Source organism: Sporobolomyces salmoneus (genome assembly GCF_050403485.1).
Source record: "Sporobolomyces salmoneus JCM6883 DNA, S_salmoneus_JCM6883_v1_ctg32, whole genome shotgun sequence".
Classification (NCBI taxonomy): Eukaryota; Fungi; Basidiomycota; class Microbotryomycetes; order Sporidiobolales; family Sporidiobolaceae; genus Sporobolomyces; species Sporobolomyces salmoneus.
Genome location: NW_027481131.1, coordinates 1,587 through 28,484, shown reverse-complemented (window position 1 = coordinate 28,484; position 26,898 = coordinate 1,587). Strand labels below are relative to the sequence as shown.

At 51.2% G+C, this 26,898-nt stretch overlaps 7 protein-coding genes across 7 annotated transcripts; 3 read left to right on the top strand and 4 right to left on the bottom strand.

The window, feature by feature from the left end:
* Nucleotides 1-251: 251 nt before the first annotated feature.
* On the top strand, nt 252-4,347 carry JCM6883_004057 (chloride channel protein; the record flags this gene model as incomplete). Its single annotated transcript, XM_076632936.1, has 14 exons — nt 252-714; nt 785-802; nt 879-1,375; nt 1,451-1,867; nt 1,937-2,111; nt 2,209-2,339; nt 2,419-2,579; nt 2,644-2,703; nt 2,764-2,933; nt 2,995-3,155; nt 3,216-3,384; nt 3,453-3,964; nt 4,037-4,123; nt 4,183-4,347. 14 exons carry the CDS (start codon nt 252-254, stop codon nt 4,345-4,347), a joined length of 3,186 nt encoding a protein of 1,061 aa, XP_076487017.1.
* A 312-nt stretch (nt 4,348-4,659) lies between these two features.
* JCM6883_004056 (GNAT family N-acetyltransferase) lies at nt 4,660-5,534 on the bottom strand (the record flags this gene model as incomplete). Its single annotated transcript, XM_076632935.1, has 3 exons — nt 4,660-5,192; nt 5,275-5,298; nt 5,372-5,534. The coding sequence occupies 3 exons, from the start codon at nt 5,532-5,534 to the stop codon at nt 4,660-4,662; spliced, it is 720 nt and encodes a 239-aa protein (XP_076487016.1).
* Nucleotides 5,535-5,924: 390 nt separating this feature from the next.
* Nucleotides 5,925-9,739, bottom strand: JCM6883_004055 (uncharacterized protein; the record flags this gene model as incomplete). Its single annotated transcript, XM_076632934.1, has 15 exons — nt 5,925-6,537; nt 6,593-6,636; nt 6,694-6,735; nt 6,808-6,846; nt 6,905-6,943; nt 7,002-7,037; nt 7,102-7,113; nt 7,173-7,250; nt 7,310-7,371; nt 7,435-7,801; nt 7,863-8,267; nt 8,333-8,459; nt 8,527-8,783; nt 8,853-9,259; nt 9,337-9,739. 15 exons carry the CDS (start codon nt 9,737-9,739, stop codon nt 5,925-5,927), a joined length of 2,931 nt encoding a protein of 976 aa, XP_076487015.1.
* Nucleotides 9,740-13,464: 3,725 nt separating this feature from the next.
* On the top strand, nt 13,465-16,684 carry JCM6883_004054 (uncharacterized protein; the record flags this gene model as incomplete). Its single annotated transcript, XM_076632933.1, has 5 exons — nt 13,465-14,143; nt 14,208-14,801; nt 14,874-14,930; nt 15,282-15,379; nt 15,452-16,684. The coding sequence occupies 5 exons, from the start codon at nt 13,465-13,467 to the stop codon at nt 16,682-16,684; spliced, it is 2,661 nt and encodes an 886-aa protein (XP_076487014.1).
* A 370-nt stretch (nt 16,685-17,054) lies between these two features.
* On the bottom strand, nt 17,055-21,840 carry POL3 (DNA-directed DNA polymerase delta POL3; the record flags this gene model as incomplete). The annotated part of the gene is made up of 21 exons (XM_076632932.1): nt 17,055-17,071; nt 17,143-17,373; nt 17,438-17,560; nt 17,619-17,792; nt 17,858-17,950; nt 18,018-18,198; nt 18,260-18,423; nt 18,488-18,611; nt 18,675-18,791; nt 18,863-19,014; nt 19,083-19,476; nt 19,539-19,633; nt 19,709-19,879; nt 19,970-20,212; nt 20,277-20,437; nt 20,502-20,593; nt 20,664-20,915; nt 20,985-21,095; nt 21,162-21,238; nt 21,304-21,375; nt 21,447-21,840. The coding sequence occupies 21 exons, from the start codon at nt 21,838-21,840 to the stop codon at nt 17,055-17,057; spliced, it is 3,438 nt and encodes a 1,145-aa protein (XP_076487013.1).
* Nucleotides 21,841-22,030: 190 nt separating this feature from the next.
* Nucleotides 22,031-22,997, bottom strand: JCM6883_004052 (gluconokinase; the record flags this gene model as incomplete). The annotated part of the gene is made up of 4 exons (XM_076632931.1): nt 22,031-22,263; nt 22,327-22,696; nt 22,759-22,879; nt 22,945-22,997. 4 exons carry the CDS (start codon nt 22,995-22,997, stop codon nt 22,031-22,033), a joined length of 777 nt encoding a protein of 258 aa, XP_076487012.1.
* A 316-nt stretch (nt 22,998-23,313) lies between these two features.
* On the top strand, nt 23,314-24,148 carry JCM6883_004051 (uncharacterized protein; the record flags this gene model as incomplete). The annotated part of the gene is made up of 3 exons (XM_076632930.1): nt 23,314-23,673; nt 23,772-23,867; nt 23,963-24,148. 3 exons carry the CDS (start codon nt 23,314-23,316, stop codon nt 24,146-24,148), a joined length of 642 nt encoding a protein of 213 aa, XP_076487011.1.
* Between the last annotated feature and the right edge of the window lie 2,750 nt (nt 24,149-26,898).

Genomic DNA, 26,898 nt, shown 5'->3' with positions numbered 1-26,898 from the left:
GAGAGGGATGGCGGGAGAGGGAGAACGAGTTGGAGATGTAGCTGTCGAAACTTTGACGTGTTTTCGCAGCGAACTTCCGAGACAGAGGAGAGGCGGTCGCGCGTTTAGTCGAGTGTACTGAGAGTGTAGAGAGTATTCGTAGTAGGCGAGCAGAGTTGAAGAAAGGGTCAACTCGTCGCGGTTCGTTCAGAAGAAGTTCGTTCCCCCTCTCATCTCCTTCTCCTTCCTTCTCGTTCGCTCCAAAGGCCGTCATGGCTTCCGACTCACCTCCTCACAAACCCCGCTTGACTCCACTCTCCGTTCCTCTCGCCTCTTCCTCTTCTTCCTCTCCCAATCGAGGTCCTCACCCCTCGCCCCACCTGGCACCCCTTCCTTCTCCGACCCTCCATCCCTCGAACCACAGCGCTACCGAGTCGACTCCCTTGTTGAGACGCGTAGCATCGATCGGACCCGACACGTTGAGGAGGAAATCCCATCAGATTTCAGATTTGTTGTTCAACCATTCCGATCCGACTTCTCTTGGCTCTCTGCCTTACCCCGTTCATCGAGACCATGGTATTTTACCGACTTCACCGGGAACGCCGTACTTTGGTGGTGGGAATGGGAACGAGGAGGATGGAGGAGGGGAAATGAGGAAAAAGTTGACGGGATACGATGGTGAATTCAAGTTGGAATTGCAAGGAGGAGGTGCGAATGGTGTGAGAGGTTGGTATGGTGAGTTAGAGCGTTTCCTTTGAGCCATCTGGTCAAGCGCTGAGGGTTGTTATAAGCGTTTCTCTCACAGACAATTTCCATACGATTGGTGAGCTCAGAAGCTCTTTCTCCTCTGCCCCTCTCTTCTGCACGTTCCCTCCGCTCACTCACCCTCGATCGTATAGATTGGATCCACGACGCGATCAAGCATTCCCTCCGACTCCGTCGTCTCCGTCGTTTGAAGCGCACTCAAGGTCTTCGAGGCTGGCTCAAAAACCTATGGGACGGTTCCCAAGGATGGGTTCTCGTGACTCTCATCGGATTCTTCACGGCGTGTATCGCGTATGGAGTCATCAGCGCCGAGATGGTTCTGTATGATTTGAAGGAAGGGTATTGTCAGAAGGATTGGAAGGTTGCGAAAAGGTTCTGTTGTCCTTCTTTGGAGGACCTCTCTTCCTTCAACCTCAACACCTCAACGGGAGCGCTCTTGTCGAAATCGGTGTCGATGGTCGCTCGTTCGTCGGGCGGGTTCATGCTTCAGGGATGGAATGTCGGAACGATGAAGAAGGGAGGAGAAAGCTGCGATGCTTGGAGGACTTGGGCTCAAGTTTGGGAGGAACGTACGAAACAAGGTGAAGGGGCTGGAGCGACGTTTGAGTATTGTTTCTACGTCTTCCTCGCTGTGAGCTTTGACTTTTCGATCCTCTTTTCGCAGACCACTCCGACTTATCTCTCTAACACCCTCGTCGTTTGCTAGATCATCTTCTCGACTACGGCCTCAGCTTTGACGATCTACTTCACGTCCTCCACCTCTGTCTACTCCTCGAAAGATTCCCCTTCTGCAGCTCCTCCTCTCGCTCTCTCCTCCGACCCCGACACTCCCGACTCGACCTTGAAATCCTACGGCACTACCTCCACCTCCTCTTCTCCCCAGAACGAGGCTCGTCCTCGGGACAAGTCCTCCCGCGCTGAAGTCCCCGAACCGGGCGAAGAACTCGGAATCGCTCGTGCTCGACCTCGAAAAGTGATGTTTTACGCTTCCGGTTCCGGTATCCCCGAAATCAAGACGATTTTGAGTGGATTCGTGATCAGGGGTTATTTAGGAAGTTGGACGTTGGCGGTTAAATCGGTTGGATTGTTCTTGGCCGTCGCTTCGGGACTTTCACTCGGAAAGGTCAGCTCTGTTCATTGTCTGCTCAGCGCGCGATGGAAGCTAATGCTGCAAGAATGCGAGGGTTGACAGGAAGGACCATTCGTACATATCGCTTCGTGCGTTGGCAACATCTTGTCGAGGTTCTTTCCGAAATACGATCGAAACGAAGCGAAACGAAGGGAAATCCTTTCTGCTGCGTGTGCCGCTGGTGTATCAGTCGCGTTCGGAGCTCCCGTCGGTGGTGTATTGTTCTCCCTCGAAGAAGGTAAGCATCCTCCCGCTCTCTCTCTCTCTCTCTCTCTCTCTCTCTCTCACACGAGCCATCTTTCTTGGAATTGACGACTCGTGTCCGCATTCCGCAGTGTCGTACTTCTTCCCTCCTCGAACTATGCTACGTTCCTTCTGGTGTGCTGCGATCGCCGCAACTACTCTCAAATTCCTCGATCCATTCAAATCGAACAAAATCGTTCTCTTCGAAGTTCAATATGACAAGGTACGCTCCCCTTGTCTCTCTTCTCTCGTCTCCCTCAGTCACTTGAATAGAGACTGACGACGAGAAAGAGCGTGACTAGGATTGGCGATACCTCGAAATGATCGGATTCCTCTTCCTCGGAGTCTTTGGTGGTCTCTACGGCGCTTGGTTCTGTCGCGCGAATATCTGGTGGACTAAGAATGTGAGGAATGGGACGTTTCTGAAGAGACATCCGATCGCTGAGGTTGCGTTAATCACTCTGTGAGTTTTCTCTGCTCTCGAATACCAGCGGAGAGAGGAGCTGACGAGAGAGAGACGTGGATAGGGTGACGGTCTGTTTGAGTTTCTTCAACCCTTGGTCGAAACTAGGTGGAACGGAATTCGTGTATGCCTCGACTCACTCGAAACTCGAAACGAAAACTGATCAATCGTCTCCTCGATCTAGCTACGAAATGTTCTCTGAATGTCACAAGAACGATACGTTCGGCGGACTCTGCGTCAAGACTCCTGCTCAAGTATGGCCCGTCATGAAGATCGTCGGTATAGCTACGATCTTGAAAGGTTTATTGACCGTTGCGACTTTCGGAATTCGAGTTCCAGCTGGAATCTTCATTCGTCAGTCGCGCTCTCCGCTCAACTTCTCTTGAACGAAGGGAGCTGACTTACTCATCGATAGCTACTCTCGCGGTCGGAGCTGCTTTCGGTCGAATCTCGGGACTCGTCGTAGAATATTTGCATGCGAGTTACCCGATGTCGCCGATCTTCGATACTTGTCGTGCCTCGGCTGGAGACAGTGGTCCTCTACCATTCGGTCAAGCTTGCGTCTTACCCGGAGTCGTAAGTTCCTCACTTCGTTCTCCCAAAGGCTCAAATCGCTGACGTGAGTTACGTTTTCAGTGGGCGATGATTGGAGCCGCTGCAACTCTCGCTGGAGTGACGAGGACCACCGTCAGTTTAGCGGTTATCGTCTTCGAATTGACAGGGACTTTGACCTACTCCCTCCCGACAATGTTTGCTGTTCTCGTTGCGAAAACCGTCGCGGACGCTATCGAACCTCGTTCAATCTGTATGTTTCCCTCCCATCTCTGATCGATCTTGAACGTGAGACTAATCGAGTCGCATGAGGAACGACAGACGATCTCGTGATTGAAGTAGCGGATCTACCTTACCTCGACGCGAAAGCCGAATACATTCATTCCGCCACTCCAGCCGAAGTCGTCGATTCCGAAGTCCCCTTCATTTCTCTCGACGTACCCAACACGGTCTCTAGCTTGAGACAACAACTCGTCGAATTGTATCAAGAAGGAAGAGCTTCAGGGTTCCCGATTCTGGGTCAGGATGAAACGAGTCGCGACTCTTCGGCGGGATCGAGGATGTATGGATACATTGCGAGTAAGGAATTGGAACATGGGTTGGCGTTGGCGAGGGCGAGAGGATTGTCGGATGAGACGATCGTCACGTTCAAGATTGCTCAGGATTTGAGGTCCGGGAGATTGACGGGAGGACTTGGATTGAGTGGGTTACTCACTCCTGAAGCGATGAATGGAGGTGAGCACCGAGAGGAAGAGGAATTGGACTTTAGTTGGTTGGTCGATTCGGCTCCTATCGTCGTCAATATCCGTTCTCCGATGGAACTACTTCACGAGGTGAGTTCAGGGCGTCTCATTACCCCATTGATACAGTGGAGGTGTTTGATTCATGGTCGTCGTGATTCACAGATGTTCTCGAAACTCGGAGTTCGTTACCTCGTCGTGATTGACGAACGAGGACTTTATCGAGGAGTGATTGAAAAGAATCGTTATCTCGTACGCTTTCCCTCTCTCTCGAGCCCTTCAGCACCTACTGACTTTCTTCGACGTGACAGGTCTACCTCCGCTGGATCGAGAAACGTCACCATCAATCATCATCAACTGACCAAGCTCACGACGACCAAGAAGCGTTCGAACACATGGTCGAAGAACATCGCACGTCGACTCACGAAGCTCGTCATCGTAGACTCCACAGTAACGCTTCAGTCAATCAAGCCTAACGAATTCACGAAATGCCAGTCTGTACACACAAATGATTCCCCTTTTCGCTGTTTATTCCTTTTCGTTCAGTTATTCATTCATCATTCACACGCATATAGCAAATATATCTTCATCATCCTCGATCACAAATTGTTTATCGCATCTAACGCTTCACGAATTCATCTGTCTAGCTATCGTTCTTCGTTATTCTCAGAAAAAACAGAAAACCCTTAAAGCATCGTTCCTCTCTCTCGTTCATAGTTTTACTTCTAGCTCTATCTTGCAATATCTCTACATCGTTCTTCCTTCTCCCCGGCTCTCTCGAGTCTGCCCTAATCTCGCTCTGGATCTCTCGGATCCTCCACCCTCCCCAACTCCACCTCCTCCTCCCATCCGAACTTCTCCTCTCCTTTCCATCCTAACTCAATCTCCCTAAATACCTCAACCCTCTTTCGCTCGACGAACCCAAGCTTCTCGAATAGCTTGAGAGATGGTTCGTTATCGAACCCGACCTTCGCTATGAACTGCTCCGGTTTCAGGTCGAGGTTCTTCGATGCGTAGAGGAGGAATAGCTGGAGGGTCTCGAATGCGAGACCTGTACGGGGTCGATACAGAGACGCAGTGGAGGAGGAGGAGGAAGGGAGCATGATTTCGAGTTCTGCTGTTCTCTTTGAAGGGCGGGGCGATCCTGAAGGCGCCGAGTTGTCGGCCTCGTCGTCGTCGTCGGAAAGAGACTCGGTATGGAGGAATAAGTTCACGTCTCCAATCATGGTCGAGCCATCGTTGTGAGCTTGGAGGAAACCTTTCGGGTCTGAGGTGGGCGATGGAGCGGAGGGAGATCGTAAGTGGACGATGAAAGTGAGTTCTGTCAACATCGTAGTGAGCCAGTCAGTCCCGTCCGAAAGAGTCGAATTGCGAGGGGCTCGAAAAGAGAATTTTCGACGAACTATCTTCGTCCAATCTCCAAGACCCTGCATGGCTCTCAGCTGCCGTCAGCACTTTTGATCATCATGGCTATGTGGCTGAAGGGTAGGAAAGACGTACGTTGCATTTCCTCCTCTTCTTCGAACGACAATCTCTCCGAAGCTGTTTGTTCTCGGATTTGAGGATCTTCCATCCATGCGTGATACTGCGGGACGTGCCATCTTCGGTAAGGACGAAGGACTAGACGAGAGCTGTAGAGGGTGGTGGACTCGTTCAGAAGCATGTTGAGGAGAGGAGAGGGTTGAGGCGAGTTGAATGACCGAGAGAAAGGACCGAGACGCTAGCTAGTGGACTGGGGAAGTCCGATTGAAGAGAAGAGGTAGCTCTTATTGGGTTCGACTGGTCGTACTGTAGAGGTTTGGGGTGAAGAGCAAGAAGGAATTTCTAGAGCTGGATTCGACCAGTTTCGTCACGTGCGCTGAAAGTCTGAAATCCCATTCCACAACCGCTAGGAGAGTAACGCAGAAGGACAACAAACGCAGACTTTTACAGTAAAAAGTCGAAACCTGCAAGACACAACGATCCGCCTTGCGTAAGAGGAGCAACAGAAAAGTCAACTAAGTTTCTGAGAGAGCTACATTGTTCCTGTGCTTCGCCGACTCCTCGTGCCTTTTCAACCCGTCTTTCCGTTGCAAAGGGATTCCTCCGCACGCTTCGCACTTCCACGTTTGAACTGCCCGCCGGTAGATGCGATAGCGGGAGACGCAGAGGATGCCGGAGCTCGTCGACGACGCTTCGTAGCGGGAGCGGCGGTTTCTTTCGGCGAGGTAGAAGTAGAAGGAACGAGAGCGGGAGTAAGTCCTCCTCCTCCTCCAGAAGACGAGACATTCTCATTCGAGTTAATCAAAGCTCCTCCTCTTCTTCTTCCTTCGACGTCTTCTCCTTCGGTGACTTCTTCCTCGAGAACGACACGAGATCGTTTGGCTGCTCTACGAGGTTGCGAAACCGGCGGTGCTTGCTGAGGAGTGTACGGAGACACTTGAGGTCGAGGGAAAGCGTTCGAAGAAGAATCGTAAGCGGGGAATTGACTCGTAGGTTGCGAAGAGGATGGAGCGGGAGGAGCTTGAAAAGGTAAAGCAGGAGTCGAAGTTGATTGAGGCTGCGCGACGATGCGAGACCTGTCGGGTCGCCATGTGTTCATCGAGAAGTCCCAGTAGAAGCCGGAGTTTTTGAAGACGGTCGGATCGTTGGAATGTAATTTCTTGATGTGGGTTTTGAGGTTTGACCTGCTCGAAGACCAATCGTCAGCATGTAATCTACAGTCTCATCTCAAAAGCTTACGCTTGTGAGTAACTCCTCGACCGGGGACTAGCCGCGCGGCAACACTGCGAGTAATGATGGTTAGTGCGATCCATAATTGAGTCTCCATTGACCTCACTCACTGCGCACACTAATAAAAGCGTCGCCTTCTCCTTCGCAATGCGCTGTAAGCAATAAGGATCAGTGATAACCCTCAGTGGAAAGAACCGACGAGGTTAACTGAGAGAGTTACTCACCTCTTGTTGTTTCTCTCTCCCCCCACCGTTCTGGAAATACTGTGTCGAATAGAGAGTGAGTAAGGGACCGAGAAGATTGATTGAGAGAGTTACTCACCTCCGAAGCCTTCTCTCTCCCACCTCCCTCGTTATACCACTGATTCGGAGAGAGAATGAGCAAGGGACCGACGAGATTGATGGAGAGATTCACACACTTCGAGGTACTTCTCCCTTCCCCCTCCGTTGCGATACTGTTTCAACAGAGCATGAACGTCAGAGAACGACAGAGCACAAGATAGTAGAGATCGAACTGACATCGTGCATTTGCTGCAAAGTTCAAAGAGCGTCAGTCGTTGAAACTTTGACGAATCGAGAAAAGTGCTCACTTCGAGTTTTCTCTGGTACCAAAGAGAATTCGTCTCTTTCTGAATTTGATACCAATCGCGATTGTCCTTGTTAAAGATCTGACAGTGAAGATCCGTTAGTCTCACTGATAGTGAGAAGGAGAAGAGGCTCAACTCACGTCTCTCTCATTCAACCTTTTCCTTTCATCCTCAGTAAGTGTTTTGCGCCGAGACTCCCAATCTGTTTGTCAACAGGAGCGAGTTAGACCAATCGATATCTATGGAGGAAGGTTATCAAGCTTACCCTTGAACATCGCCTTTGTTTCCTTTCCCTTCTCGATCATCAGTTGTTGAATCGCAAACCAGATGGAACGTTGAAGAGGATATGGCGAGTTCGAAACTTCCCGAATCTTGTTGTTCAAAAGAGAATGAGGGAGCCGTTCGTAACGTTCAGCGACTCGAGCAGCGGCGGGGTCGATAGTTCGAACTTCGTCGAGGGAGAGAACTCGACCAAGCTTTCGTTCCAATTTGATGGTTCTCGCGATCGCACTTCCGTCGACCGCTCCTTTGCTCGCAGAGTGAGCGTAGTCGCCGTACACTCGTTCGAAATGGTGGGAGTCGAAGGTGAGAGAAGGAGGAGAGAGGGAGTTGATCGCGGCAATATTCAGATCCTATCGGAGTGCAAGGTCAATGGATCGCTCTCGCTGATAGGGACAAGCTCTGTGAACTCACTTGCGTCAAGACACCGATGCGAGTACCGAAAGAAGTTGCAAAATGCGCCGGCGAATTCAACCAAACCATCAATGTTCCTTCATCCTTCGACTGTCCTTTCAGACGGAGGTGGTATAGCCTGATGTCGTAATTCGAGTCGTTCTCCTTCTCGCGAGGGTGCAAGGGAGTCCACCGTGATTTGACTTCGATCGCTCGAAGCACGAGTTCGTCGTTGTCGAAGATTTCATGTAAGAGGTCGGCACCGGATACTTCGATGAGGGTTTGATCGAGGATTGGCATCGTAAGCTTCGCAACGAGAAGCTTGTCGAGGAGTCGTCGTCCTTCCGCCGTGAGGGATTTTCGATGCGGTTGTTTAGCAGAGTAAGATTTGTCAAACAGGAACGGCGATTCGTCGAAATGAGTAACCTACACGGATACAAGAGAGACGTCAAGAAAGTTGTGCAAGTAGAGAACAGATATCGAAGACTTACATCGTCTTGCCAAATCCCGGAAGCGAGCCAATCTCGTTCGCTCAACGCGGTTTGATTCCCGTTGAGAGGCGTTGGTTTCCAATTACTCGCATGCACCAACTTCGTCGAAGGATCGGTTGGGTGGGGACTGTCGCTCGAGATGATCAGTTCGAAGAGACTTGGGTCGGAGAGGGAGGTAACGAAAGCGGACTCACACCATGACTGGAATTCCGTTGGTGAACGCTCGACTGGAACTTCGTCGCCATTCGACGAGATAGTCTTGATCAAGGTGAGAAGGGAGGTCGCGAGAGATGCGGGCGATCTCGCGGTTGAGTTGAGTGAGCGTAATCTTGCGTTTTTCTGATCCCAATCTACTCGCTCCCGACCTCACTCCCTGAATCATCGTTAGTGCTAGACGTAAGTCACCCCCGTAGTAGTTCGTCAAGCTTTTGATGAGTTGACCGAGTAAAGGCTGCGAGGTCAAAAAGCTCAGTTTCGAGAACGCATACTTTCTCACAGGTGAAAGAGGGAGACGACATACATCTTCCCACCCTCCCGACGGTGCTAGATCCTTCACGCTTCCAGCCTCCATCGCGTACTCGCCCGCTCCGGTGAACATGTCGTCTTCCTCTTCGAAATCTTTATCCACCATCTCGACGAATCTTTCCTCCTCCTCCTCCTCCTCCTCTTCCGCCGCAACCTCACCTTCATTCTCATCCCTCGTTCCATAGCCCCTAACACCGTCGTTTCCGAGTTGAGGGTTGTGAGCGTGCGGGAAGAAAGGAGAAGAGTTCGCGCCGATAGAGGAACCTCCAAGGGCGGGAGAAGGAGGAAGAAGAGGAGAAGGAGTAAGAGGAGGAAGATGAAGGTTCGAGACTGAGGGATCCGAAGAGTCGAGAGTAGAATCGAGAGTGGAAGGAGTGGAAGAGAGGTAGAAACGAGCATTTTCTGTCGATCGAAACCCGAAATTCGTCAATGAGCTCGGTCCACCTCGCGAGTCGATGGAAGACAAGTTTCAAACTCACTTAGAGAACGATCCGAGAGCGCTCCCGCTCCCTCTCCGACAACGCCATCGAGAGAGAAACTCGAGCTGTGTCCTCCCCAAGCTCCTCCTCCGCCAACCGCTCGCGCTGTTCCCCTCATCCCTACCCAACCAACACCGCTCATGATCTCATGAGTGTAGTCTTTTTCGATTTCGAACGCCGAACGAATCGAGGGTGAGGGAAGTCCGTGAAGTGGTTGAGCGGCAGGGGCGCTTTCGGATGCGAAAGGTGTCCAGCTACCTCCAATCTGGTTGAAGGACATACCAGAGGGATTCTGAAGTTCAGCGGGAACGCCGGAAGAGGGGCTGAAGGTTGGAGAGCCGAGAAGTTGAGAGGAGGAAGCGAAACTCTTCTTGGGACCGGTAGTGCGGTTGAATGGAAGCATGTCGTGGGTTCAGGTTTCTGTAGTGCGTTGGCTTGTAGGCGTTCTGCTTATGGTGCAGAAGCAGAAGGAGATTTCATCTCTCCAACTCGGGAGATCTCTTTCGCTCTCCTCCTCTTCCTCCTCCAGTAGCGACTTCGAAAGTAGACTCACATTCCACCAGTACAGCTCTGAATACCAGTCTTCGACTCGCGTAGTTCATCCCCAGTGACGACTCCTATGATTCCATTCCTCCCGCATCCTCTCCGACTTGTCAACTTCCCCTTTCCCTAATCGTCGCTTCGAATCAACCAATCAATCGCTCCTAGCCGTACTTCTCTACTTCAGGCATTCGTTATCGGGTTTCGAAGGAGGGGGAGGTCAAAGAGAGAGAGAGGGGGACCTCGAGGTGCTCGAAGTCGAGGCTCGAGAGTCGAAGGGGAGACGATCCGTTCACTTAAGGTCCGCGGCTAGTCCGTGATTGACAGATGGTGAACTCGAGACCCGTTCCCGTTCGCCTGTGAGTCCGTTCCCCTCCTTGTTCGAGGTCTGTTCATTCAACTTTTCTACCTTCCTCTCACAGCCCGTCGGCGTGTCAAGACTACCCTGAAGGTTTCGATATTGTATTCTCTGGGGTCGAAAGAGTATAGGGAGCCGTTAGAGAGGAGGAAAGTTGCAGCGCCGAGGGTGACGGATGGAGGAGAAGGGGAAAACATCGATGTATTGTTGAATGAGCACATCATTCTAACCCTTGCGCAATCCGAGATCGAATGTAGAGGGTGTACATGATAACGAGAGATGCCTTGACGAGTGTCGGGTTGGATGCGAGCGAGAGGGAGACCAGCGAAAACGTTTTTACTCGCTTGACTCTCGCCCTCTCACCTCACCACCTCCCAGCGACCTCCTACGACCGCAACTCCAGCACTATCAAGTCTATTTCTCGCAGCCTACACTCGATCCTCAGCTATCCGGCACGATCCTGGCACAGAAGCCCGATCTGATGGAGGAACGTTCCACTCTTCACACACAGCCGCATCATCTAGAACAACGTACTCAGTAGCCAAACAGACGCCTCAGAAACTCATTACGAGACTTCCGTACCTCTGCAGTCTCAGATCCCCTCTCCTTGATGCGTCTGCTCAAATCCTCCCAACCTCTTCGAATTTCACTCCCCGAATGTTCTAGTGCGCAAGATGGGAAACAGGATAGCTTAGGATTCAGAAGGGAAGCGTCTGGGGATGCTGCGAGTCGAGGATCAATCGGAGGGAAAGATCGGTAGTTCTCTCGAGGAGCAGGCCAGAAGCACGAGCAACGCGTTGGAGTCCTTCGTACAGCTAGTGATGAAATCGGTGAGTGAACCTGAAGTGGCTCATTTATCCAGGACACGGAATCGGGAGCTGACATTGCCAGTTTCTGCAGTTTCGTGTTCTCCTCGGTTTGCACGTCCTTTCGTTTTGTGCCCTCTCCAAGGTATGTTCCTCTTCCCATTCGCGCGCGAGGTGGAGCAGAGAGGCGTAGCGAACCAACAAGGACAGTGTTCTTGTCAGCCTCCCCGAAAGGAGTATTGGCGCTGTCTTTTGTTCGTGAAACCTGTTTGCTCGAGTCGATCCTCGCCTCTAGCTTCGCTGACCTCTACTTGTTTGGTCAACAGCTCCGTGAACGTTACTGGATGACAACTCAACCTACCTCACTTGCACAACAGTAGCGTGACGACTCTCTCTGTCGAGAAGGACCGATCAACGCTCAAACGATCGAGAACGGTGGAAGTCGATCTTGTTGCACGGGTATGTCATCTCCTGATTCTCTTTCCTCTCGTCCTGGCTGACTCGAGATCTCCAATGCGTGTGTAGACAATTTCGATTTCGATTTCCCTCTTTCGTCTTGAGGCGACTCACCTATCTCGCTGTCCATCTTCCGGTCATTTCATCAGTTCTCACTCGGTCGATCATACGGATCCCCTCCTCTTGACTTGATTCCCTCGCCGCAATCTGTTCGAATCTTCCGATCTCTCTCCCCCCGAATCGACGAACCCAGCTGTCTTGACTACTCAGGACGGGACAACTGCTCACAGCCGAGCGAAATCACTTCAAGAGGGACGACACTCAGAGTAACAGCGCTCCAAGTCTTCAACCCATATTCAGTCGGTGGTCGAAACTAGAGTTTGACGTTCAGGATTCCGCTCTCCTCCAACTATCCCTTCGAGCTCTCCCCTACAATTTCTCCAGTCGCAGTTGTCTCGCTCGCAAGTCAAATCTCACAGAGTCTCCTATCTATCGCCGTCGAAAGAAACCGAGTCGAGAAACCTTCTTCCCGAACAAAATCTTAGGTACTCAGGAAGTTCCCCGGATCTTCACTCACTCGAAAGACCAAGGCACCAGTCAAGCTTTCAGATTCTACAAAGGTGAGTACTCTTCTGTCATGCTGTAACCCGAGCCGACTCGAGTTGAGGACTGATAACGGAGCGTTCGGTTTCCCGCTCCAACAGACAGCAACTCATGTTGTTCTCTTCCCAAGTTCCTTTTGCGTCTGTCGTATTGGCGTGTGGCCGTCACGGTCAGCAAATCGTAGATGTTGTGATCGTGAGTTCATTCTTCGACTCCGATTTCGCCCCTCAGTCCATCCGCATCGCAACTGACGACGAGCACTCGTCATGGCGACAGAAGCTACTCTCGAAAGACGAATCGGCCAAGGTCAAGAATCTCGAATCGAACTACAAAGCAAATTTTGAAGGGAGAACGGCTGAGCAGGAACTGCAACAGCGACAACGGTGCTACACTGATTGCGAAGAAGCTATAGAACACAATGAGGTCAAAGGGGATGATGAATGAGATTACGAACGCTACGCAGGAAATTGGAACGGGACAGCAACAGAAGAAAAGGGCGAGGATCTCCGCTTCGTGGTACGTCCCTCTTGTCTCTGTATAGTCTCGCCTCGAATGAGAGAGTTGATGCCCTGTTACTTCACAGATTGAGGACAGTGTCGCGATCTTTACAAAATTCTCTACGAATGCTTGAAACGTCTAGCTCAATCATTCGTTTGCCTAAGAGCAACGGCGAGAAAGTCTTCGCATCTCTCGATCGAAGGATAAGGACCACGAGCTCTTGCGAGTGATGAAGTATTCGACCGGGCGAGATATTCTTGTGCTTCCAGCGTGTACTGGGTGGAGAGGAAGAAGGCGAGCGAGGAAAGGAGGTCGTCGGGGTTGTTGCGAAGCTCGTTCGCTGCCGCGAGCTGAGTGAGGGTCTGAGAGCAGGCGATGAGGAGGTCAATCACGTCGAGGCTCATAGTACAGCAGGAATGATGAGAGTAATATGAGAGAGGGAAGAAAACGGAGTCGAATCTGTCCTCGCGAATACGATAGCTCACTTGCGCTTACACTCCACCCCAGGGAGCTTGCGCGAAATTTATACTAATCGAATAAGCTTGAACGAGGCTTTGAAATCTCCCCCGAAAGGAAAAGAGTCCCAAACCCGACCCATCGCGGAGATTTGCGTTTTCGTATCGAAGCGTTTTGATTCGCCAGAGCGCTCTCAGAAATCGAAGACGGATCAGTTCCACCGCTTGATCATCCGTCATCTTTCGCTCGCCCAAACCCTCACGACTGACAACACTGGATCCGATCAAGATCGACTCGTCGAATCACGATCTTGTAAGTCCTCTCACGACTCGAGTGAAGAACGAGATCTCGACTCCTCGAAGAGAGATCATTGATCACTGATCAACTCATCTCCCTCGTTCTTGAGTAGCTATGATGAAGATCGCTTCGATACTAGGTCCAACAGCTCATCAGTCACAACCTCCACCAGCAAGCGATCAATCTCCGACGACGACGACGACAGCTCATCTCTCCCCTTCAACTTCATCGTCGTCTCTAAATCAAATGTCATCTCACCCCGTGAACCGATTCAACCTCCCTCCTATCTCTTCGTTCAATCACTACGCTCCTCCTCCTCACTCTCACAATCACGCTCACAATCACGGGAATCACGGTTATCCTCCTCCTCCTCCGAGATTATCTCCCTCTTGGCCGACTCCTGCTCCTCCCCCACCTCAGAGTCACGCTTCAACCTCTCACTCAAATGCTGATCATTCGAAAGATGATCAAGCCGCTGCCGCAATCTTGTCGAACCTCCCGAATCGTTCTCCTCCTCTTCCCGCTTCCTCTGCTCCCGCGCAAAACCATGCCGCTCTTCCGCTCATAGCTTCAACTTCGAGCGCATCCGCTTCAAACGACGTCCTCCCTCAACCTCCGAAACCTACGGCTACCTCGACAGAGACGACGAAAGAGAAAGGAGAGAAGGAAAAGGGAGAAAAGAAGGAAAAGAAACAGAGTAAAGTCAAAGACAACGTTTGTACTTCGTGTGGAACGACGTCTACTCCGTTATGGAGGAGAGACGACCAAGGGAAGACGATCTGTAACGCTTGTGGTGAGCTCTCACTCCTATCAGCTCTCGGCATTGACCTGAACTGATCACGTCAACGAGCTCACAGGACTTTATTTCAAGAACCGTCGAAAGAACAACGCTGCCGCGAATCCCGCCGCCGCCGCTTCTGCATTGACAGGAGGATCCGGTCCACGTGGCTCCGCTTCACCCGTTCCTCCGACTCGACAACCTTCAAATCCGCTTCAATGGTCCACCTCTTCTCAATCTCACTCACAATCTCAATCCTCTCACCCTCTCCCTCTACCTCTCCCATCGCCACCCATCTCCTCCTCTCTTCCTACTCCCCCAGCAACCATCGGAGGAGGAGGAGCACCTCGAGTTCACCCCGAAGATCCCCCGGCGGGTTCCTGTCCCGGCGGAGGAGTCTGTAACGGTTCGGGAGGGAAAGATTGTTGTCAAGGGTGTCCGGCGTTCAATAATCGGATCATGTATGCCCCGGGAGGGTCCAAAGCGATCGCGAAGAAATATATGGAGGAGTTCGGCGGGGCGGCGGAAACGTCGTTGAATCGTGGGAATTCGACAACGGGAGGAGGAGGGATGAACGGAACGGAAGGAACGACGATGAGTGGTGGTGCAGGGGAAGGAAATGGAGCGAATGGGAATGAGGTAGGGATTATGGAGTGTCATAATTGTGGAACTCGTGAGCTTTTTTCTCGTTCTTCCATTTCTCCTCGTTTCATCTTCTCACCTTCAACTCGCATGTGATGGATAGGTACTACACCATTGTGGAGAAGAGATGGAGAAGGTAGAGTCGCATGTAACGCTTGTGGTGAGCCTTTTCTCTCTCTTCTTTTCTTTTTTCCCGCGAGTTTCAAGTCGAAAACGGGAGACGAACTCGCGCGAAGGAAGGAAAAGTTTACGCCGCCGGAATCGGATCGGGGGAAAGATGAGGTCGGTAATCAGACTAGATCGATCAAGCGAAAAAAAAGGCACTCGTTTCTGTCCTCCGTCAATGACGAGGACGTGAGCCGGCACGACAACAGATCAATACAATCGAGTCGGAACCACAAACGCTGACAACCCTACTCTCCTGTTCCTCCCCGTCTTTCGATCTCGATCTTATCACATCTTGCCTTGATCTCTCATCAATCTCCATCGCACGACTCTCGCATCGATATAGGTCTCTACTACAAGTTACACAATGCTCATCGCCCTGTCAACATGAAGAAACCTTTGATCAAACGTCGTAAACGAGTTCCCGCTGCCCCCGTCGCTCAAGTCAGTTACTCCCCTCTCCTTCCTCTCACGCCGACTCACCTGGCTAACCTCTGCGAGTTTGTGTTGGTGCAGAACCGCGCTGCGATGCTCGAAGCTCAAGCACGAACGAACGGAACTGCTTCTCCCCCTCCTCTTCCGCTCTCTGGAGGTTCCGACAGCGAATCAGTCGTCTCGAACAACGCATCCAGTACGACTCCAGCACCGAAAAGGAGGAAACCGAACAATACCGGTTCATCGTCATCGAAGAAAGCGGCTCAAGTCGCATCGGCTACTTCTTCTTCTCAGCAACAAGTCGGCAGTGGAGGGAACGAAGAGTCTGAAACGAGGAACGCTTTCATGGAATTGGCGACGGTCGCTAGTCATTTAGCTGGAACTGGAGGACCTGGAACGGGAGGAGAAGGATCAGGAGGAGCACAATTCCCTCAACACAATCATTCTCATCCTCTTCCGCCTCCTCCTCCCTCTGCACACGCTCACCATTCGCATCATCACCATCATCATCATCACGTACCTGGGAAATCTCCCGTCGTAGCAGCTCAACAACTTCCTTCTTCCTCGAATCCTTCGAATACGAATCCCAAACCTCCTCATTCTCATTCGCATCCACCTCATTCTCACCTCCATGCAGCCGCTCATCCTCCTCACTGGCATCACTCCACGTCCAACGTTCCTTCCGTCCTCCTACCCATTCCTCCTCCCTCTTCCGCCTCGTTCGAGCTCCCGATCCCTCCTCTTCCTCATCCAGCGTCAACATCAAGTCTTAGTTTCCTCAAAGATCTTGTCGGATTCAGAGATGCCTTGGCAGGAGAGTTACAAGGCGCGAAAGAGCAGATCGCGAAATTGGAAGGGTTCGTGAAGAGAGGAGAAGGGTTCGTTAAACTACTTGATGACGCCGTTCGTTCTCAACAATCTCAACCTCAACAACAATCAACTCAACCTCCTGCTACGACAACGACGACCGGTGGAGCTTCTACTTCTGCTTCGTTACCTCCTCTCCCTTCTTCGTCGCAAATCCCACTTTCTCTACCTCAAGTCTCCACCTCTACCTCAACCTCTACCTCTACCTCGAACGCCAACTCGCCGTCGACTCTCGGAGTATCTCAGAAGAAAAGACCCCTCCCCCTCGAGGACTCAGACGATTTAGACGCCTACCTCTCGACGATCCCTCATCAACCCGCGGTCAAACTTCCTCCCCGAACTAAATCAGCTCCCGCTGGTCGAATGGTGCTCCCGAACCAGGGTACGACGGCAGACGAGTCGGAGCGAAAGGAAGGAGGAGGCGATGTCGAGATGAAAGAGAACTAGGGTTGAATCTTCGACTTTTCATTTACCTCAAGCAGAATTATTAGCCTGCTCTTCGATCACCTTGTCAACACTCCCAAGCTGCTTTATTCCCTCGTCCTCGAGATGCTAGCTGTACACTACTCAAACCCCTCGGAACTTTCCTCTATTACTGTTTGTTGTTCACAGATCTATATTTCTCGCCTATTTCTTTGCAATTCTCTTCTGGAACAACTGGACGATATGAAACAACGCAACATTACACCAGTATCCGATTCGGTTCGAACGATTTTGCACAGAGATGACACAGAAGACAGAGGGAAAGAGAGAAATGCGAAGAGAGCGAAGTCAAAACCGAAAAGTACACAGAGAGAGAACGAAACAACTGCTGTCATTACCATTCTCCGTCGACTATCATCACCCAACGCTCGCGTCAGTAAGACCGCAACAGCTCGATACAGTCAGTCGGATGGAAGACTCACAGCGGTCCAAAGTAGCAACCGCATCTACCGCTTCTTTCTGCGCCTTCTTCCTCATGTAAAAGATCGGACAATCTTTACTCGTACACAACACGTCTTGATGCAACGACCCTTGACACCGTTGACATTGGGTCCATAATCGAGCGAAAGCGGTTTCGGCGTTCGAAGCGAGCGCGACTTGTTTCGAGTGGAGTTCGGCCGTTCGGGGTCGACAGTTCGCGCAAACGGCTTGATCTACAGTAAAGAGAGAGTGAGTGGCTGAGGGAGTGAGAGCAGGAGAGGAGGAAGGAGGACGGACTGAGCGAATTGGGTTTGAGAGGAGTTCGACAACCGAGGCAAGTAACGGTTTTCACGGCGAATTTCATGAGACCTCCGACGGTAGGAGCGACGATCGATACCGTACGAGTGTGATCACCGGCGACTGCGAGCGAGATCGGTCTCAGCTATGGTCAGGATAGAAAGAAAAGAGGACGACTCACGAAGAGAAGAAGCTTTTTCTCCTAGAATCGGTTCAAAGATACGCATGAGAGGTTTCGAGAGTTGTTGATCGAGGTAGTACTTCGTGTCGATCGGAATGTTGTTTTCGAGTACGTAGAGGGGATCTTCGGATTTCTCGTACGCTCGAGCATCTTTCGTAGATTTGATGATGACATCTGTTTGAGTGAATCGGCTTAGCTCTGACGACCCCGAGAGCCAGAAACGACGGCTGAGAACGTACAAGCGACACGATCACCGAGAGCAGGAGCAGATCCAGCATCTCGTTTCTTCATTCGTTCCGCGAGTTCAACGTGAGCTTGCTTCACAGCGTAATCTATCGATCGCAGGAAGTAGGCGGTCAGCGACTATTGATCGACGAGTACGAGTGAAGAAGAGCTTACCTGCTTTCGCGAGAGCTTTCGTGATGACGAGTTGAGAAAGATCGACTTTGTTGGTGAGCAAATCCGAAATGATTTGTTTCGCGTAGCCTTCTGCCCCTTTAACGTCTCGTTCGATCAACATCTTGCGTAAACAGGTATCGATGACCGTCACGACTAATCGACAATTGTCTCGACGAACCGTCTACACAGAAGCAGAAAGCGATGAGCTTTTCTTCTCGCGCAGTTGAGCGAGACCGACTCACCTCGATACCTTTCGTATCCATCTTGTCGTACTTGTCAGGGTTCGTCCAGTAGAGTCCAGCGTAACGTTTCTTCGAAATGAGGAGGTAAGGGTAATACACCTTTTCGAATTCGAGTTTGCTCGGCGAGATGAATTTCGAAGTAACGTATTTCGCTGCTTCGGCACCTGCGAGTACCAAGTCAAGTCAGCCTACTGTAACACTACGGCAGAGATCGAAAAGTATACTCGCCTAGATCCATGGCTTCTTTCAGATCAGGATTACCGAATCGAACCATGACTGAATCGGTATCTCCGTAGATAATCGTCGCGTCGTATTTGTACCCATTCGCGACGTTGAACTTGTCTTGTACTTCCTATTCTCCGAAGGACTCGGGTCAAATTTGCGACGAGCAAGAAAAGAATGGAGAGAAATATACCTGTTTCGTCTTTTCAATCATCTCACGACCATACGCGGTAACCGACATCGAGATCGGTAGACAAGGTAATTTCCCGATCGTCGCTCCGGTGAAACCGTAAACCGAGTTGGCAGAGATCTAATTCGGTGTAGAGTCATCCCAGTCAGCTCGAAATCCCATAGCTACGAGCATGCGCGAGATGAAACTACCTTGAGAGCGAGTTGACGACCATCGAGAACGGCACGTTTGAAAGGATCTTTTTCGTTCTTGAGTTCAGCTCGAGCTCGTTTACGCGCGCTGAGAAGATCTTCGAGAATCGTAGGGAGCAGTCCTTTTCGACGATGAGCCATGACGAAGAGATCTAGAAGTCGGGAGGAGAGATACTGATCAGCGAGCCGGTCGAGCGGAGAGTAAGCGAGAGGGACTCACCGTTGTTCGGAGTTCGAACGAAATCGACTCCTTCTTTCAGTTGAAGAGCTTGAGCGATCTTCGCGTCGAGTAGAGTTGTGTAACAGAGATTATGAGCCTGCATGATCGAAGGGTAAAGACTCGCGAAATCCAAAGTCGCGATGGGAACATCATAATATCCCTGTTCAGGTTCGAGAACTGTCGCTCCTTCGTACTGTTCGTCGGAACCTTCTTGTTTCAACGCGGGGACGACGTATCCAGTTTCGAGAGCTTTGCGGTACAGTTGGGAGATGACTTTGATCTGTTGTCCACGAGAGATGAGATAGTTGAAGGGGATTCCGGTGACACGAGCCATTTCGATGTAGTTGATGAACGACATGAGCTTGTCCATGATTCGTTGAGGGAGGTAGGCATCCTAGAGTGAGGGAAATCTCAACTTCAAGTCATGTTTTCGATTTGACGAGCGTCTCCCCTCACCTTTAAACAGTAAACCGCTAGACGACGTCTCGACTCTGCGTTACCGTTTTGTAGATCCGTAATGATCGAGTGATGTACGTCTTCCTTTTGTTCGCCTATACAATCGGGAATGAGATCTCTGGATGAGCTTGGAGTTCGACGGAAAGCGGAAAGTGAAGAATGAGACTGACCGAGGAAGTGAGCACAAACAGAGTTGAGAGTGTAAGATCGTAGTTTGTAATCTCGCTGCATGACTTGGAGCATGTCGAGTTGCAAACGACCTTCCATCGCCGTATCTTTTGAATCTCGATTCCCGTACGCTTTCGACGAGAAATGAGTATCCTTGACTTCTGATTTGACACCTGTCAGCGGCATTGCAACATCAAAACTGTCAGTAAGCTCGGGACAAGCCGAGGCGAGTCACGAGACAGGTTTGAAGCGAAAATGCTGACCTTTCAACCTTCCGAGGTACGGGAATCCCGTCACTTTCAAAGCCTTTGCACGATCCATCAAGTAAGGAACATCGAACTGAGACGTGTTGTAACCAATAATGAGGTCGGGATCGACTTCTTCGACGAATTTCTGCCAAGCTGCGAGTAGATCCCCTTCTTTCTTGTATTCGAGGACATCGGAACCGACGATGTTCGCACACGTGTTGAGAGTGAAGACGTTGCGGATAAAAGGTTTCGATTCACCTGTTCATTTGAAGATCTGCCGTCAATGATAGCCAATGCAGCTTTGACGGGACTCGAAACGAACCTTGACGAGTTACCATGTTGGCGATTTGAATAACGGGATCGATCTCGGGTTCGGGGAAGATACCTTTACGACCAGCGCATTCGATATCGAAAGACAAGATTCGAAGGGGAGCGATTTTCGACCAATCTCCTTCAGCGGCATGAGAAGTGATCGCAGTATGACTACATGAGGCTCATCAGACATCAGCTCACTTCGAAGATAAGTGAGGGAGATGACTTGACTCACTCGCATTCGATTTCGTATTGACAATTCGAGAGAGGTTTCTTGACGAAATTCCATCCTCCGACTTTCAACTCCAGCCAGTTCATTCCGACGATCTATCACGTACCGTCGTCTCGGATGAGTTCATGTACTAGTCTCTATGGAGAAGGAGAAGAATCGACTCACATGGTGATCAATCATGAACCTCAACGTGTAAGCGATATTACTTTCGAAAGTCATCAAACTCGAACCATCGAAGAAATCCTTGAAGACGACTTCTCCACGTTCGAACGCTCCTCTCACTTTCGGGTAACTCTTCGTATCAGCCGTCGTGATCTTGATGAAGGGTGAAACGGCGTCTCCCTTGTATCCCCAGAGAGATCGTTTGTTCGCGACTGAAATGGCTCGAACTGGTCGAGTACCGTTGAAGTGATTCGTCTACCAGTAAATAACTGACGTGAGTATTCCCCTGACCCATCTCGAGATGAAGCGAAGGAGTAGACTCACGTTGAGATGTTCGAAAAGAGGAGTACAATCTGCGTTCGTGAACCCTTTCGGAGCGGCGACCCAGAAGTATGGCAAGAAACCTTTGACGTGTAGGAGAACAGAGTTTCCAGCCTACCGAAAGATCGAGATCAACTTTGAGCTGAAGAGCAGAACAGTTCAGACAAATCTCAAACTTACCTCAGTTACTCCGAAAGCACGGATTTCAGGTCCCGATCCTGCAGCCGCGTGTTCCTCGATATCGATCTGTTGGAAGGCTACATCGCGAGCAACAAAATGATCAGTATTTGACAGAGGTAGAGCAGGGGGAAGCGAAATTTACTAAATTTGTCTTTCGAGGGATTCAAAGTCGCAGCTTTCGGTCTCCCCCAACCTTCGCTCTCTTCGGCAGCAGCTATATCACATCGTTGCGATCTATCAGTGTCACGCTCTAGAGCTTACGAGAGTAAACAAGAAGTTATTTACCTCCTTCTTTCAACCTCGCCAACATTTCCGTGAAATCTTCCGGAATCTCCTCGATCCCATTCTCCTTCCCTTTCCCTTTCAAATCCACTACAGAAGCTTTCGGTTTCTTCGGACTGTAACGAGCGATAATGTTCTCCTGAGAATTGAACAAGGCGCTGAGAGGTTTCGCGTGAGCTCCCGCTGCCGTAGAGGGAGGCGCTCCGTGTTCTTCATCGGGTAGGTTCTCGGCAACTGAAGTAGGTTCACCATTCGTCGTTGTTGCGGGAGCTGAAGGTTCGGGTTCAGGAATCGCGAGCGTGTTGGATCCCGCGTTGTGAGTTGCAGAAGAGGGGCCGGGGAGCGGTGAGGGTGTACGTGAGGTACGTCGTTTCTTCGATGCTGGTTCGTCAGACATGTTGCTCAGAGAGTGCAAGTGAAGAGACAAAAGAGAAACGTCGCGTCGGGACTCGCACTTCGAACTTCGGGAAATTATAAGGCTTTTCTCTCGTAGCTGCAGCACTGAACAGTATAACCTACTTGTGACCAAAACAGTGGGATTCTATGTCCACAAGATCTAGATAATCTACCGAAAAATCTACTTGAATCTATTCTCCAATCAATGGTCTAATTTGCTCGATGACCTCTCCAATTACGACCTCTTTCCCTCTCTCTTCACTTCCATCTTCACCTTGACCGAGCGGAACGACGACGACTCGAGGTTCATCCGTTTGATGAGGTTCTTGAAGGGTCTTGAGCTGAGAATCCAACATTTCCGCTTTCATAAAGTGTCCGGGTCGATTCTGCATCCTGTTCAATAGAAGTGGTCGAGTACCTTGTACTATCGAGATGTCCGAGCAATCAGTGACAAGCCGCGTTGAGATCTAGAGAGAACAGAACTCACGGTAAACGAAAAACGTTTCAATCTCCTTGTGCAAATGCTTCTCCGTCTCGATCTCCTTCTCCACCGGTGGTGGTACTTTCAACGTCGTTTCTTCTCCCCTCAACAGATCCCTATACTCTTTCTTGAGCGCCGAACAAGCAACGACAACTCCTTCTCTCTTCCTTTCTTCTCCTCTCTCTTTCGCCTCTACTCGGGCTTGCAATGACGGAGGTTGAATCCGGGAAAGCGCGAGGGATAGTTCGGGAGCGATGGGTTCAGAGGTCGAAGAGGGATCAGGACCGGGATGAGGAGTGTCGAGAGCGGTGAGACCTTCGCGAGAAGTTAGAAGAATCGCATCTTCTCGGATTTTGTGCAGCCAGGGAATACGGTCCTGCTCATCAGTGCGTAGGGATGAGTCTTTGAGAGCGTGAAAGAGAAGGAATGAGGACTGACCTCGTCGTTGAGAGGATGACCTGCACTCATTTTCGCAACGTTCGCAGCTGGATGAAGGTCGTCTCCATCGACGAAAGGGATAGCTAGAGCTTGCGCCAATGCGAGTCCTACTGTCGACTTTCTGCGCGGTCCACGAGGGGAGGTCAGCCTGAAACTGGCGAAAGAGATGAGAGAACGAGAGCTTGCCCGCAACCGCTAGTCCCCATCACAATGATCAACGCTGGTCGTTCTTGCTTCATCGTACTGCTTTCTGCGAGTTTTGGGGGCTGTGTGTGCGGCGTGAGTCGAGGGCAGCTGAAGAGAGCGTGGGCAATGAGAGTTTCGAGGCGGAGGAACGAGTCTGCGAGTCGGGACCGGGGGCCCTTCCTATGGACAGTCTTGTCGAGTACTGAGTAGTTGAACGACGATGGGGAGAGTGGAAGCTCCGACGAGAGGTGATCGATTTCTCAATCTCCCCACAAAATCTTGATCTCTCTCTCTCCTTCCTTCGACCGCCCTCTGCCTCTTGACCTTATCGCTACTTAAGTTTGCAACTTCTGAGCTTATCGCCCTCGAATGGATCAGCTCCCACCCCCTCGTATCTCACTCCTGGTCCACTCTCCCGCTCCTTCAACTCTCGTCCCAGTTCTCCAACAACTCCTCGAACCTTCCCCTCCCTTGACCTCACTCCTCGCTCCTCAACTCCACGAACACCTCTCCTACCTCCCTTCGAATCAGAAACCGACATCGTACGCTCAATTACTCGATATTTGCGCGAATCTCGTTGAGAAATGGGATACTCTGGACCAAGCAGAGTTCGTGGGCAGTCATCCGAGGATCGGAGAGGTACATGGATTGTCGAAGGCAAGCGAGAGTGAACAGGGGACGACTTCGGGTCAGGAACCGACTTCGGGGCACGTTTTGCGAAGATTGACAGTGAGCTCAACTTGGCTCTCTCTTCCTGCTTCTCGTTCGTTCGGGAACGGCGATGCGGAGACTACCGTACTGACACTCGAGTTTGCCCGCGAGCATAGATGCTGAACGCGTTCTACGAAGAGACGTTCCCAAATCTACGATTCATCACTTTCGTGAACGGCCGTTCGCGAGCTGAGATCGTTCCCGAACTCGAAGTCAGTCCCCTCTACTCTCCCCTTTCATTGCTTCTCCCTCACAGTGTCTCTCGTCTGGACCATCACTGACATCCGCTCGTCCTCGATCGCAACAGTCTATTCTCGGCTTGAACCTCCCGCCTCCCTCGCAAGATCAAGGAGAAATCAGATTCACTGAGCTGAAGAAGAAAGTTAAAATTCAACCGTTAGGTTCGGGACCTTGGAGGAAAGAGTTACAGAGGGATTTAGGCGACATGTGGAAGATTGCGAAGAGTCGGTTATCGAAACTGGGCGTCGAGTAAATCTGAGAATGGACGACGAGACCTGAGGTAATTGCACGAGGACTCTGCCAGGACGTGGTGGAATAAGGGGGTCGGAGCAAGAAGCGGTTCAGCGTCGTGTTGTAGGATTAAGTTATAGAGTATACGACCGGTCGCGCGAGCGAGCGGGTAACCCTTCTGGTAATGCTTACCCCGGCCCGGAAAACTTTACCAGCGAGTACAGCCTCAGTACACGATCTGCGCGCGCGCTCCGTGCGTAATTGCGCTCGTCTGAGGGCTACTAGTTCGCCTCGCCCGTCCCTTCAGTGCGCTCTACAGTACTCGCTCTCGAGAGTACACTCGACTCGTCTTCGCGCTTCTACGACCTGACCACCGTACTCTAAGCTCTCCGCCTTCACCCTCGAATCTCAGCTGCTCGCTACTCTCTCGGTGAGACCAAAACAGGCGCAACCTTTCTCTTCCACCCCGACGATCGGAATACAGCTCAATCCACTTCTGAGAGTCCGATCAGACCCATTGACAACGACCTCGCTCGAGTATTCAGCAAGACGACAGGACCACCTCGCCACGATCATTCTCCCTCTATTCGCGCGATCGCATTCGGCATATCTCACAGCTGCTTTCCACTCCTGAGGAACCGCATCAGCAAAGCAGATTCCAGAGATCAAAACCGTTAGCTCTCAATACCAACCGTAGCAACAACTAGCTCCCTTTCCTCCAGGCCTCCCCTTTGAAGTTTGCCCTCTCTTTCTCCACCCTTTTCCGATTTCGACTTCCCTCTTCAATGCGAATGTGACAAGACTACCATCTTATCCTTGCCAGAATGCGCGTCTATTGGTACGTATTCTCTCCGCTAGAATCCGAGTTATATCAGCTAATCTTCCCGCTGCTCTTCTCATGTCATTCCCAGCTTCTCTTTCCCCGATCCAATCATGCCGCGAATATGTTAACATCTCCTCTGTACAACCTGTCTACATCGAGCACTCGACCTTTCCTCGGCAAGAATCTGGAATCGAAGGGAAGAGTTGGTTGAGGCGCCGAGGGTGAGGGAGGTGAAGGATTTCTTGCGCGAGCTTAGAGTGAGATGTAGTGAGTGTAAGCAAGAGATGAAAGGGAAGAATGCGCAAGGCATACTTGAAACTGTGAGGAAATGTCGAAACTGGGGGAAGCGGGAGAATTCGAACAGAGTGCCGCGGAAAGTGATGACGGGATATCGGGGAAAGGGGTAGAGGTTGAGAGTATGGGTGAACTGTGTAAGGAGCGAGTACGAGGGCAGGATGCATTCGTGAGTTTTCTTCACCTGATTCCGTCCATTCGCAAAACCAGGCTTCATCTCTCCCGCACTAGGAACACCTCGAATCCTCCTCGACATTACCTCGAACCTGTCGTCACTGGTCTCAACTCGTCCCCTATTCGTCTCACGCCTCTCACCTCCTCGACTCGTGTCCCCTCGTTCCGACTCCGTGTCCGCACGCTTCCTTCGGCTGTACCTACATCGGAGCTCAAGACACCCTTCCTACCGACCACCTCTACTCCGAGTGTGCTTACGAACCGCTCAAGGACTGCTTCGAACGATTCAAAGTGACGGAGCGGGAATGGGAACTCGAGAATTGGCGGCTGAGACGGAAAGTTGAAGGCCTCGAGCGCCGACTTCTGGATGTTGAAAGACTGTTAGGAGATACGAGACACTCGCTAGGAGACTTTCTCGTGACATCACCTTCACCCGAGACCCTCGAATCGGAACAAACCCTTCCTTCAGCTCCCCTCGCGAAAACCCTCTCGAGTCTATCTTCTCAAACCACTTCTCTCTCGACCTCTCTCAACACTGTCACCCAATCCCACACCGACTCTCTACACACAGCGCAACATCTTGTCGAAGAGCTCAACAGCAACAGGAATCTGACCGCTCGCCTCCCCTCTCCTTCATCAGAAACGACTTGCCTTATCGACATCCGCCGACGATAACCAGCTAAGAAGGCGCTTCAGCGAACTCGAGACCAGGTGAGCAACTCTACAGAGCGCAGGAGGAACGAACACAGGAGGGACGAACACAGGAGGGACGATGGAGGGAGACTCTGATTGGTTGCGCGGCCGCGTGTCAGAGAACGGGTAACCCGGGTGAGACTCTCCGAAACAACGTAGCGAGTGTCTGACGAGCTGACTTCGCTCGATTGAACGCAGGTTAGAGATCATTTCACCTTCGAATCCAATATCCCACTCTCCCATTCATACATCCCTTCCTGAGTATTCGTGCCACATGCAGATCAACTCCCTGACGACGACAAGTGAAACCCACAGTCCCGCTCGGTTTCTCCCAGCCTCCGATCTCAACTGTTCCCTCCTCTCGATATCTCGATCCCTCTCCGCTCCAAGGCCATCTTGCCCGTGGATTGTCTTCCTTCCCTCACCTCGACAATAACTAGAGCGCCAAGAACAACGACCTTCTGAAAGTTCGGGAAACGACTGCACGCGTATCCGCCTCGACGAAGCCGACTTCGACAAAGATCCTCACCGACGACGACGACGGACAGTCTATCCGAGAGCAGTGGAGTCGTAGCTTCGTCTCCAGCCACCTCATAAAACGACCCAAATATGAGCGCTCTACCCTCTTCGCATTGCTCTATCTACCCCTTTCTCTCGCCCTCTCTTTCTCCTCGCTCTCCCTCTCTGTCTTCGACGTCTCCGATAAGCTGTGAGTACTGTAAGCCCCTCAGCTCTCGCACACTGTACAGGCTCTCAATCTGACGATTTCGAATGCATTTTGTTCGCTC